General features: G+C 36.6%; 1 protein-coding gene across 1 annotated transcript; it reads left to right on the top strand.

The window, feature by feature from the left end:
• Positions 1–383: 383 nt before the first annotated feature.
• On the top strand, positions 384–1,091 carry LOC143597885 (uncharacterized). Its single transcript, XM_077076264.1, has 2 exons — positions 384–754; positions 848–1,091. Exons 1-2 carry the CDS (start codon positions 384–386, stop codon positions 1,089–1,091), a joined length of 615 nt encoding a protein of 204 aa, XP_076932379.1.
• Positions 1,092–14,195: the final 13,104 nt, after the last annotated feature.

Genomic DNA, 14,195 nt, shown 5'->3' with positions numbered 1-14,195 from the left:
GTGAGTTTTATTGGCTTACGATTTTTAAGGATGCAATTGAATATGCCCGACATTGCCTTACTTTCCAAAATATGGGTCGTATTTCAAAGATGGACGAGATGCCTTTGCAACACATTTTGGTAGTTGACATATTCAATGTATGGGAAATTAACTTTATGCGCCAGTTTCCCAATTCGTGTGGGTATCTATATATCTTGTTGGCGGTGGATTATGTTTCAAAATGAGTCGAAGCAATTGCTACAAGAACCAATGATCATGCCGTGGTATGTAAGTTTCTTCAATCTCATATATTTCCATGATTTGGGATTCTTTGGGTGATTATAAGTGATTGTGGGTCACATTTCGAGAACTTCAATTTTGCCAAGCTGTTGATGCGATATAACATGAATCACGGATTCGCTACTCGGTATCATTCGCAAACAAGTGGACAAGTTGAAGTGTCCAATAGACATATTAAGGAGATATTGATGAAGACGATACATGTTAATAGGAAAGATTGGTCGGTGAAGTTGAATGATGCGTTTTGGGCGTATCAAAACGCTTATAAGACTCCCATTAGTACAACTCCCTATCGGTTGGTGTATGGGAGGGGTTGTCACTTGCTAATGGAGTTGGCTCATCGTGCTTTATGGGAAATTAGAAGTGTTAACATGAACTATAATGAAGCAGGTGAACTAAGGAAGTTACAACTGTGTGAGTTAGAGGAAATTAGAGACGAAGCTTATGAATGCTCATCCACATATAGAGAGAAATTGTAAAAAGTCCATGATGCTAAATTGAGGAAGCGAACATTTGAAGAAGGGCAAACGGGTTGGTTGTACATTTCTAAACTTAAGCTTTTCCTCAGGAAGCTTAAAAGGAAGTGGATGGGTCTTTTTGTGATCACGAGAGTGGGGCGGTTTGGTGATGTGGAGATTGAAGACATGCAAGATCAAAGAAAACGAGTAGTGAACGAGCATCGGCTGAAACCGTACTTGGAAGGAAAAGATATCAACATGCTCGAAGTCGATAAAGTGGTCTACATTTTACGGTCGCTGAATGATGTAAGCAATTTAGAGGCCCAAGTTTGTTTAGTGTTAGTGTTAGTGTAGTTGCTAGTTGTGTTTACGCTCTTTATCATTTTTTCCTGTTCGTTTCACGGGTTGTGTCTAACCCAAGTGTAGGAAAATCTCATGAATTTCCTCCGACATGGGTGGGGACAACATGGGTTTTTCATGGGGGCTAAGATTTTTGGAAAGGTTTTGTTAAAAAAAAAATTAATAGTTTTTTTCAGTTCCACCATAGCTTACGGTGGAAGTTAGCCAAAAGAATAAAGCATACTTGGACCATACTTATTAATAAATACCTTGCCCGGTCTTCCAATCACTTGGCTTCTTGGACTTGGTTAACCAAACCTTACTCGGAAGAGTAATATACTTGGCTCTGAAGAACAGACTTGCTTGATAAAGTGAACCTTGCCCGGATTTACATAAACTAGTGAACCTTGCTCGGCAATACACTAATTTGCAAACCTTGCTCGGATAACCACTAAAGAAGACTACTTGAAGTAAACCTTGCCCCGTAGACAAAATATCATCCCGGCTAAGTAAAACCTTGCTCGGATGTCTAAGGTGTGCCCGGATCCATACTTAGCGAATTCTGAGGAGGTTGAGAAGATTCCAATCTTCCATATACTTCATTCTGGTCAAATCTTTGAATCAACAATCTCCCCCTTAGGTCAATTGTTTGACTCAACAATCTCCCCCTAGATTGAAACACCTCAGCTGACCCAAAACATTTCTATGGTTACTTACACTTAGCAAAAAATACACATCAAATCAAAAAAATCAAAATTACATATTCAAATAACATAAGCAAATTACATAATCAGAAAGTTGTCCGAAGACATTACAAAACAAAGCCTATTTTATTGATCTTGTCTCTTTCTTGCATTATGAATGGCTTGTCTTCGATTGATTATCTCTGAAGCAGCTTTCATCTTGAACATATTAAGGGCTTGGTAGTGAGTGTGACTTTCTGGTATAGCCAAGTCCCTTATATCCATCAAGTCTTCATTGTGCAGGCATGTCAAGTCTTCATCTTTCTTAATGATCCCCATAATTTTTCCATCCGAATTCCTCAGTACAAAATGATTAACATTCTCTTTGAATTCAATTTAAGCTATAATCCCATTTTCTGTACTGTGTAATTGGGGCGTCTCATTCTTCTTCCCAGACTTATACATGTATTCAAGTTGGACAATGGATTCTCATCTCTGACGGTCATCTGAAAGTCTCTTTCAGCTATGTCCATTCTTTTCAGCTTTGCAGTCCTTTTTGACTTGTGAGACTGAATCAACCTCCAGCTCCTCTTTTCTTTTAAGAATTTGAATCCTTTTCTAGCTTCTTCATACAAGTATTTTGATGGATCATTCATCTGTCTACCTACCATTTTGCTTCTGTCTCTGTAATCATACAATCTGAGAGTGGCCATTCTATCCAACTGTTCTTCATTGTAGTCACAAAAGTCACTCCTAACCACAATCTCTCTCAGCAATCTGCTTTCCATAATCACTTTTAAAGATTCAGTAACTGAGTCAAAGTACAGTTCCCTAGGAAGATCCACATCAGACTGTGGTCTTGTTGTTCTTTGTTGTGCTGAACTGCTTGACTCACCTCTTCCTCCTTGACCTCTTCCTCCTTGTGGAACTCTTCTTGAAATAGGAGGTCTGAAGGGAATGGACTTCTTTGGTTTTGCAGGCCTCAAGTTAAAGACATTAATGTATATAACCTCAACCATCTCTGTTTGTAGATTGGCAAGTTCAACAACATTGTGTCCTACTGCTTTAAGTTCTTTTAACATTTTATCCATGCCAGGAGTTCTTGCCAATCCAGCAGGTACAAACCTACCATCAGCATAATATCTTGGGTTCTCTCCTTACCTTAAGGCTTTCTCCCATTCATTCTTTTTAATATAAAAGAGGTATTTCAAATCCTCCCGTTCCAAGACATTGAAGTCTGCCTCAGTCATTCCTCTTTGATTTATCATTATGTTTCTTAGAATGTTTATCATTTCTTCATTTTCCCAAGGGAGAAATGGTTCATCCTCAGGTTCAGGCTTAGGTTCCTTTGGGATGGGTGTTTCAACAGTAGGCACTTCATCTGGTTTTTCCTTTTCAGCCTGTTTCTTTTGTTTCTCCCTCAAAGTTTGGATTCTTCTCTTCTTTGTTTGAGGTTCATTAGTTGCTTCAGCCTGTTTGGTAGAGCTCTCATCTTGGACCCTTTTCAAATTTTCTTTTCTTTTCAGTTTGTTGTATTGGTCCAACACTGATTCTCTGGATAAATGTTCAACAATCTCTGGCTTCATACCTCTTTCCAGCAGGTATCCACACATTCCTCCAAACTTTTTCTTCAAATTTTCCATCTTTTCAAGTTTCTCATTTTCTTTTACACACTTCTCAATCACCTTCTCTCTCTCTCTCTATGTTATACAGATCTTGTAGTTTGTCAAAGTTTAGGTTATACAGATCTTTTTTTGAATGATTTTCTGAGATATTCCCTGAATTTCTGACTTTCCCTATTTTTCTCTTCCATCTTTTCCTTCAGGGCATCTCTCTCTTTGTCAAGTCTCATCTGCAACTGATCATCATCAAGATCAGCCAGTGAATCAAAACTTATGCCATATATTCTTAGTTTTTCAATCAAAGGATTTTTCCTTTTAGCCTCCCTCATACTCAACTCAATGTTTGTCCTCTGTTCCTCAGTCATTGTGACTTGAGGGGACGCAACATTAGTAGATTTCACATTCATTTCCTGATCATTCTCAGGGTCATTATCATTATCATCAGAATCTTCAGATTCATCATCTTCTTCAGTTAAATCATTCATGGCATCAATTTTGGGTTCATCAGAAGGTGGATGATCTGGTTCATTTCTGGTTGGCACATCAGGAACACCTAGAATCTTTTGTCCTGGTCGTAGTGTCTGCAGTGGTATTGCTCTGATTGGGCTATCATCATTGTCACAATCATTATCAGGAGTCTCAACATAGTATTTGTTTTTTTCATCCCATCTCCCTTTCTTTACAGACTCAGTACCTTCATCTGACATGAATGTTTCTGGTCGATCCCTTTTCCTTGAATACTTCTTTCCATATTTGGGATCATCCACATACTCCCATTCATCAGGATTTTGTCTAATGTCATCTTTGATCTGTTGAGCCCATTTCTGTGCAGCCATTGAGGCCATGGACTCACCAATTTCTTCTTCAGCCATCATATCAGTATTCAGATTTACTGGTTCAGCAGTCTCATTTGACTTTGTTTCTTGTTGACTTTCAGTTTGAAACATGCTGACCACCATAGCTAGGGAGTTATCAACTTCCTCATCTCTTCTCAACTCAACCAAGGCCTCTATCACTTCTTGATCAGCCACTTCTTCAATGAATTCCTTTGCAAATTTGGCTTGATTGATCAAGTTTTCCTGCTCTGCCAACTCTACAGGGTCCATAGTTTAGGCCAGTATTTCTCTGTCCCTTGTTTCTCTCAAAATGTTTTCTTGTTCCCTTAGAGCAGCAGCAGCAGCTTTATCATCTTCTCTAAAGAAAATATCCTTTTCTGGATATGCCTTAACAGGCTCTTTTTCTGTAACCTTTGCCTTACCCTTCTCAATCCTTCTCCTCACATCCTCCTCATCTTCAGACTGTACTTCCAGTTCTGGGTCATGCTCTATTCTCTTGGAACTTGCTTCTTGATCAGTTTCTGGTTCAGTGTTTATAAGTTCCTCAGTAGCAGCATTTTCATCAATGATTTCTTCAGTTTGAGCATCAGTGACATCAGTCTGAACATCAGTAGCTATGTCAGTTAAGACATTAGTAGCAATTTCAGCAGCTACATTCTTCTCAACATTTGTCTTTTCAATCTCATTCACTATCTCAACATTCTCTACATTTCTTCCCACATTTCTCATTTCATCAATATAGTCATAATCTTGTTCTACACCCTCAGACATATCTCCTTCATACTCTTCTTCATTCTAAATTCTCCTCTCCTCACTACTTTCCTCTCCATCATCATACACATTTATAATCAGCTTTAAACTGTCTGCAGTCTCAACAACTGCTACAGTCTCTTCAACATTCACATTTGAGACAGTTGGCCTAGATTCATTCTTCCCCTGTTTTGGGGCAGCTGAGGTCTTCTCAACCTCCTGCACCAGGGCTTGAATTCTCATGTTAGCTTGAACCAACTTCTCTAACAGCATCACATTTTCATTGGTCACCTCCTCATTTCTTCTTTTCAATTCAGCATTCTTTAACATCAAATCTAGATTTCTCTGGAACAGGTCTGTGTTAGTGAGTGGTGTTGTGAAGAATGTTTCATGTTCAGGTTGTTCTGTGTGTGAGTTTGGTAAGTGGATGGTGGTGGTGATTGTGTATGAAATGGGCTTGGAATGAGTGAGTCTGTGTGGGTTGGGCTATATGTAGGTGGTGTTTGTGATGTATGTGATGAGGTTTCAGGTTGGCTAATGGTTAGGGTTTGAGGTGGGGATTGAGTGGTTTGATGTGTTGGAGTTTGTGGTGGTGAAGGTACAATGGGTTGGTCAATGTGTGGTGGTGATTGTGGTGGTGTTAGAATAGGTTGTTCAAGTTGCTCAAGATGCTCCCCCCTGAACAGGTGCATCAATATCCATAGCTACTCCAGCTCCTTCTCCATCTCCATCAATATCATCATTTTCATCATCAGAACCATCATCATCACTCTCAACATCATCTCCTCCTTTCTCCTCTTAGCTTAACTCAGGCTCAAGCATCATAAACAAGTCATGGTTCAACAACCATGGCAATATCTCAAATGGGACATTTGAGTTGTACACATTTGAAACACCTGGATTCTTGATTCTTCTGTATGTATCAGGGTTTTGCAACATGTGTATAGTTCCAACAGTGGGTAGATCTTGAAGCTCACTGTTGAAGATTATTTGTAGGAACCTTGGATATTGTAAGAATCTCTTCTTTTCTGCCTTCTTCAGGTTTCCTACTAATCCTTCAAATATCATCTTAGAGAAATTGAAGGGCAGATCATATATAATCCCAACTGTGGCATTTGCCAAGTCGTGACTCATCAAGGTCCATGATCCCTTCCTTGGAGCAAATCCGTGTATAACATGGTGAATAAGAAACCTGTACAACATAGGGAACATACCCTTCTGAAACTGTCCATCATGAACATTTCCTTGATAACCCATTGTTTTTTCAAATATTTTCATCAGGTGGGGTGTGCTGAAGTTTATTGAGTTGTGATCACCATCATTCAACCGGAGATATCTTCTTATCATTCTCTCTGTAATATGTATCTCTTGTCTAGCCACGGTTGCCTCGATTCTTTTACCATTTATGTCCTCAACCAGTTCTGCAGATCTCCAGAAATCCAAGGAGTGATTTCTGTAAATTACAGGGCTTTCAGTGAATGCGAAACTGACATTGGACTGTGTCATCCAAGTTATCATCCTAGCCATCGGCTCATTGTCAGGTGTGACTTGTAGAAGTGCACACATATTATGTTTTGGTTCGAAGACATACTTGGGTTCATCGTCTGCCATATCTGAATCACATAAACAAACATATTCAAAGTGAAATTAGTCATAAAGTTCAGTACTTTAGATAATATCAAGGTATAAAAATGAAGAAGAAAGAAAAGAGAGAAAATCATCAAGAACCTGTTCTTTGACAAATTTATAACCTAAACACATAAACAGAGTATTAGTAATCAGATACATAATCAAAGCCCATTATAGTCTAATCGTGGTCGAAAAACACATTAATGTTGCTTACCGAGTCGGAATTAGAGGGCTAATTCAAGTCAGGGTTAGGAATAATAGAATGTGATAAGTCGGTTTGGGTTTCTTTGAGAGTAAGCAGTTTGCAATGGAAGGAGAGAGAGGGAAAAATAATGTTGAAAATTTTTCCTAACTCTCTCTTATATACCTTTTGAAATTGGGTTTTAAATGTTTTTTTGTCATTTTGTGAATTATTAGCTGTCAAACAGTAACATTATCCACTTGATATTAAAAATAAAATTTATCTTTTAAGTTAATAAAACCTTACTCGGAATTATTCTTTTCAAAGTCTACTCGGTATACATCAACTTACTAAGCTTACCCGGTCAAACTTTGCTTGGAAAATTTTCATTTTTGAATATACAAAGTTTGCCCGAATCCTTCTATTTAGAAACCTTGCTCGATCAAGCTAATTAATTTAGAGTTAAGACATAATGAAGAAAGCTTACCCGAAATACAAGATTTATTGAGAAAATTAATCACAAGACAAATAATCAAGTATTAACATCAAATAAACATCCTTACTAGGAATCAATTAAGATCCCCATATACATTTATTCAATTCAAATTAAATGATATGATCTAGCATAAACCCTAATGAAATAAGAATCATAATCAAACAATCATACTCAAAACATATACATTCAAGCATACTTGAATACATAGTGTGCCTGAGCAACTATTCAAGAGAATAGTGTACCCGAACACCTTTCTAATGCAAAGTATACCCGAATAACCTTCATATAGTACAAAGTGTGCCCGGAAAAGGATTTCTAGCAGACAGTGTACTCGGAAAGTTAAGTTTTAAAATTACCAAGTATATTGAGGGAACAAAAGTGTACCCGAAATATAAAGTGTGCCCGGAAAACAAAGTTTACCCGAAAACACTTGTAATTTCAAAGAAATCATAAACACACATATCACAGAGCATGCTCGGAATGAAATTAAAACACATAGACATTTAAGTGTGCTATAGTCTAAAATTTCAAAGAGCTTGCCCGAAAATCCTATGTTAGCACTAAGCTTGCTAGGATAAACACATTCAATCATCAGGTATGCCCTTACCCGAGGGATTTCAACATGTCAAACCATACCCGAAATATGACAAACTTAAATAGTAATATCTAAGCATGCCCGGAAATATTAACAAACCTTTCCTAACAACATATTCACACAAATCACAAAGCTTACTTGATGTACTTGACTAAGTTCATAAAGTTTTCTTGGAATCACAATCAGCATATAACATGCATAGCTTGCCCGAAATAAGAATTTCTTGTTAAAAGCTACCTATAACAACACATAATCATCTCAAGACTTCAAGCTTGCTCGGGAAATGAGTACAACAGTGTACTCTACCCGGAAAGTGTAAACACTTCAAAGCATGCCCGAAAATCATAAAGTTAGTCAAAAATGACTAAGCTTACCCGTAAAGGTCATAAATCATCAAACCTTACCCGAAATATCATATTCAAACATATTCAACTATTTTGTGCCCGGAAAGGTTATAAAACGTTAAACCTTACCCGGACTTACATATTTAGCCAATTAAAGGCAAAATGCAACACTTTTTGACTTAAACCACTTTGTCAAAATATATTTTTTATTTTAGATCATAGTTTAAGAGCAAATGGTGCATTTAGAGATCAAATTTCAGTTATATTTCTCTTCAAAATAGTTTCTTCCATTTTCTGAAAAGATCTCAAGAATGGGATCATATTGACTAAGTAGCTATCTCAATACTTCATTCTCAGCATTATTATGACAACATAGATAGGTTAACAGCAGGTATAAACTTAGCATGAATTTCATTTCTTTGGTGATATGATTAAGGTTCAATTTAAGCATAATGCATTAATGGTCAACACTGTGCTATGATGCCTCATATCTCTTCTCAAAGCTTATTTGGCTTTCCCCAGATCACCCCAATTTGACTCCAACCTCCTGTATTTGGTCAAAAATAGTTTTTTTGTATGATATAACTTATTGTATTTTTGTATTTTTGAGATTCAAACATATATAAAGGTTGAACGTTGGACTTACAGTTAGCAACATGCTTTTCATTCAAGATGAGACAGATTTTGTCAACATCTTTGTAGTTCTTGTTGTAACCCTCTTGTTTGATAAAATATTTAAAACACTTATCAACTTTTGGTTGATTTATTCATTCTTCCCCTTGTTTTTGATATTTTCTCAAATTTTCTTAAAGCATGTTCTTTGTCATATTTAAAGATGTTTCATTTTTGGTTGACCAAATAACAACAGGCTCGTGTATGACTGGGTAATCACTATCTGCCATATCATTCGGAGAGATTTATCTTGAGACATGCAAAGACAACTATGTATCTCCACATAAAGATCAGCATATTCATTATGTTTATATCACCTAAGATTTTACATCATCATAGGAAAGCAACCATACATGTTAATGACTATACTAAGGTCTTTTTAGCCTATTAGTTCCATATGATCAGCTAAGTAGTCAATGTACTATCATTTAACAATAAACACAGTTTAATATTCAATCACCCCAATATCTCTTTATTGTCAGGTTAATGGCTATCCTATTTGACCAAAAGTGTTCAACAGGACCAAACATACATGTGAATATATGTCATTTCAAAGTTAGAGCTATTGACATAGTTTTAAGTGAAGGAATAAGAAACAAGTTATTATTGCCCCAAATGCATTCAGTTTTCAGGTCAATGGCTATCCTTTGAATCTGTAGAGATTTAAGGACCAAACATACACAAGTGCATGTCCTTCCAACTGGGCAAATGACATAATTTTCAGCAAAAACAACTTCTTGAGAATTCTCTTAAAAAAATCCTTCTTTGAAGCTTCTTTTAAAGCTTGAACTGAATAATCTTATCATATCTCTGCACCATTAACAACATGCTCATGTTTTGATCAAAATAGAGTATCTATGTAAAATTCATTGGAAAATCTTCATTTCATTACTTAATTTTGACATAAAACACATTTTGACACAAACAGTTTTAACATATTCAATTCTTAATCAAACATGAAATCATCAAGACAAGTAGACAGTACTAACAATCAAATTCTAACTTATCTTAATAACATCAGAAGATCAGATAAAGCACATATTCAAGCAATTAAGCAATGATATCAGATAAGTTTACATCAACAAGTAATTCATAACAAGAACTCTTATCCTGACATCACAAATGCACATCAACTGATAATAATGCAAACCTATCAATCAGATTAAACATGTCAAATTTTGCATTCATACACAGTTAAAGCACATAACAGTTAACATATTTAGTAGTATATTCAAATATCATACTTAAGTAACATAATCAAGCATATTCACTAAACATTCAATATGTGTAATCTCTAACAAAATAAGCAGTTATCACAGAGAGACACACAACCAGACACACATCCTTAATCAGATTTCATCAGAGTTGATCATTCCCAGGGCTTTCAGAAGAAATTTGAACCTGGTTCTTTCAAGTGGTTTGGTGAAAAGGTCAGCCAAATTGTCACTTCTATCAACTCTTTGCATTTCAATCAAACCTTTTTCACTGCAGTCTCTGATGAAATGATGTTTGATTTCAATGTGCTTAGTTTTAAATTGTTGAACTAGATTATTAACAGTAAAATATGCAGCAGTGTTGTCAATAAGAATAGGGGTGTTCAAGAAATTCAAACCATAGTCCAGCATCTGATTTTGAATCCATAGAACTTGTGCACAGTAGGCAGATGCAGCAACATATTCAGCTTCTGCAGTAGAGATTGAGATTGTATTCTGCCTTTTGTATTGCCATGACACTAGCCTTCCACCCAAAAATTGACATCCTCCTGAGGTTGACTTTCTGCTCATGTTGCAGCCATCATAATCACTGTCTGTATATGCAATCAGATCAAAAGATTGATTCTTTGGATACCAAATCCCTAGGTTTGGTCTTCCCTTCAAATATCTGAATATTCTTTTAAAAACATTCATGTGGGAGACTTTTGGATTTGATTGGAATCTTGCACACACACACATACAGCAAACATGATATCTGGTCTTGTTGCAGTCAGATACATCAGAGATCCAATTTTGGCTCTATATTCATGTTCATCTATAGGCTCCCCCTTTTCATCTGCAATCATCTTTTCTTTGGTGTCCATTGGAGTTGAAGCAGTCTTGTACTCTTGATAGTTGAACTTGTTCAAGATGTCCTGCACATATTTGTTTTAATGAATGAAAATCCCCTCAGCCTTCTGTTGAACTTGCAATCCTAGAAAGAAGTTCATTTCTCCCAAAGAACTCATGCTGTATTTGGACTTCATTACCCCTTCAAACTCCATACACATTTGTTCATTTGTAGAACCAAAGATGATGTCATCCACATATACTTGTAACAGAAGCAAGTTTGATCCCTTTCTTTTGTAGAAGTGTGTCTTGTCAATGGTTCCTCATTTGAAACCATTTTCAAGAAGATGATTTGACAGCTCATCATACCATGCTCTAGGAGCCTGATGCAATCCATAAAGGGCTTTGTTTAACTTATACACCCTGTTTGGATACATTGGATCCTCAAAACCTGGAGGTTGAGCAACATACACCTCTTCATCAATATTTCCATTTAGAAATGCAGACTTAACATCAAGCTGGAACACTCTAATGTTCTTTGAGGCAGCATATGCAAGAAAGATCCTGATAGCTTCAAGTCTTGCAACAGGTGCAAAGACTTCCTCAAAGTCTATTCCTTCTTCTTGAAGACATCCCAGTGCTACAAGTCTAGCTTTATTCTTAATCACCAAACCCCTTTCATCCCTTTTGTTTCTAAAAACCCATTTGGTTCCAATTGCATATTTGTCAAATGGCTTATCAACAAGATCCCACACATGCATGTCTCTAAATTGTGCCAATTCTTCTTGCATTGCTTCCACCCAACTATTGTCTTTTAATGCTTGTGCTATGTTCTTTGGTTCTATTTGGGACAGAAAACAAGAGTAAAGATAGATGTTTGCAATTTCGGAATGACTTCTTGTAACTCTTTCATGCAAATCACCAATGATGTTTTCAGAAGGATGATTCTTTTCCACATAAGGAGTTTGTACAATCATATCTGTAGACATGTTTGTGTCAAGATTTGTTTCATTGAGTTCCGGATCTTCAATGATCAAATCAGCTTCTGCATCATGAAATTCTGGTGCTTCATCATTATTTTGTCCTGAAGTAGATGCACCATTGTTTTCTAAGTTTAATCTTTGAAATAGATCTTGAAATCTTGCTGTAGATGCAGCTTCTTCTCCACTTGCTTGGTTGCTTGTGTCACCCTCATTCTGAATTGTATCATTCTGTACATCTGGATTGTCTTGATTGTGCTCAGCATGATCAAGTTCATCAGTGTTCCATGAGGAATTCTTCACAAAATAATACTCTTTCTCTTTTCTAGCAACCTTCTTCCATATTTCTTCTAAGTCCAATGTTTTCTTCTTCTTTTCTTCAATTTCACTGGTCTTGTAGAATGAGTCATCAAAGTCTTCAGGATAAATCTTGAAAGACCTTATTAACTTCTCATGGTCAAACAGCCATGCTGCACCATCAACTGTATTGAATTGATTCTCATTAAATATGATGTCAGATGATTCTATAACACTCAAGTGATCTTTCACATAAACTCTGTAGGCTTTTGAGTGTGTAGAATATCCAACAAAGAAGCAATCCAGGGATTTTGTTTGAAACTTGTTCAAATAGTCCCTTGTATTCAAAAGAAAACATTTGCATCCAAATGGCTTGAAAAACTTGATGTAAGGCTTTCTGTTGTGAAATATTTCTATAAGGAGTTTTGTTATGCCTTTTGTTCACAAGTACCCTGTTCTGAACATAGCAGGCTGTATTTATGGCTTCAGCCCAAAAAGTGACAGGCAGATTAGCATCTGCTAACATGGTTCTTGCAGCTTCAATAAGTGTTCTATTTTTTCCTTCTGCTACACCATTTTGCTCATGAGTTCTAGGAGCTGAAAATTGTTGTTGTATTCCTTTTGCTTCACAGAATTCTTGCATAACTCCATTCTTGAACTCAGTGCCATTGTCACTTCTCATCATCTTGACTGTCTTATTCAACTAGTTCTCAATCATTGTTACACAACCTTTAATCACCTCTGCAGTCTCATCCTTGGTACTTAGGAAATAAACCCAAGTGTATCTTGAATAGTCATCAATGATCACCAGACAATATCTTTTCTTCCCAATACTTGGTACACTCACAGGACCAAAGAGATCCATGTGAAGTAATTCAAGTACTTGATCAATTGAATTGATGAGTTTTGACTTATGAGTAGATTTGTGTTGTTTTCCCTTTTGACATGAATCACAATGATCTTCCAACTTGAATTCTCTTGTAGGTAAGCCTATGTATGACATGCTCACCTTTGACAAGTCTATTCATAATCTTCAAGTTCACATGACACAGTTTCCTATGCCAAAATTTTGACTCATTTTCAGTGGCTTTGGAAACAAAACATGCACCTCCTCTTGAAATAGCTTCTTTCATATTCAATTCATACAAGTTACCATTTCTTGGTGCCATCATCATAATCATTTCAGGGGGAATTACAAACTCAGGTTTTAAAATGAAACAGTGTGAATCATCAAAACTGACTTTGTAACCCTTATCACACATTTGTGATATACTCAGCAGATTGTACTGAAGACCTTCAACATGAAATACATTATCAAATGAGACTTTTCCATTTGTTAAGATTCCTTTTCCAACAATCTTTCCACCATTCTCATCACTCCCATAAGCTACTGGACCTTCATACTTTTCTTCATAATTGACAAGAGATCTCTTGTCACAAGTCATGTGCCTTGAACAACCACTATCCATATACCATATGTCATTTAGAGGAGTGGACTGTTCCTGCACATACAAAGAAAGTTTGATTAGTTGAGTGATGAAGTGCAAGCCTTATCAACTTGCAGCTCATCAGATTCAGTTTCAGACACAGCTTGGGAAGTGAGTGTTGTTGGTTCAGGATCTTCATGAGTCAATTCTAAGTTGTCTGAATTATCAGTTTCATAACCACACTCTCTTGGAGTTTTAACAAGTGAGGTTGGACACTGGTATTCAGCTGAGTCAGTGGCATACTCCTTTATCACATAGTTCTTCTTCTCAGAGTAGTCTCTCACATCAGCAACTTGCTCAACCTTACTCTCAGTCTTAGGTTTCCAAAGGAAACCATGTGGTTCATATCCATGCTTTAGTAGAAACTTCTCATCACCAGTGATTCTGTAGGTTTCTTTCTAGAATATGCACCTTTTCTTCTTGTCTTCTCACAGCTTGATGATCCTTGAGAACTATCAGATTTGACTGATTGAGTATCTTGTTTGATTCTCAAAGGCTGATAGTT

Source organism: Bidens hawaiensis, unplaced genomic scaffold, assembly GCF_021521415.1.
Source record: "Bidens hawaiensis isolate Kalapana, Puna unplaced genomic scaffold, B.hawaiensis_p1.1 tig00049199_1, whole genome shotgun sequence".
Taxonomy (NCBI): Eukaryota; Viridiplantae; Streptophyta; class Magnoliopsida; order Asterales; family Asteraceae; genus Bidens; species Bidens hawaiensis.
This window is presented reverse-complemented; position numbering and strand designations above follow the sequence as displayed.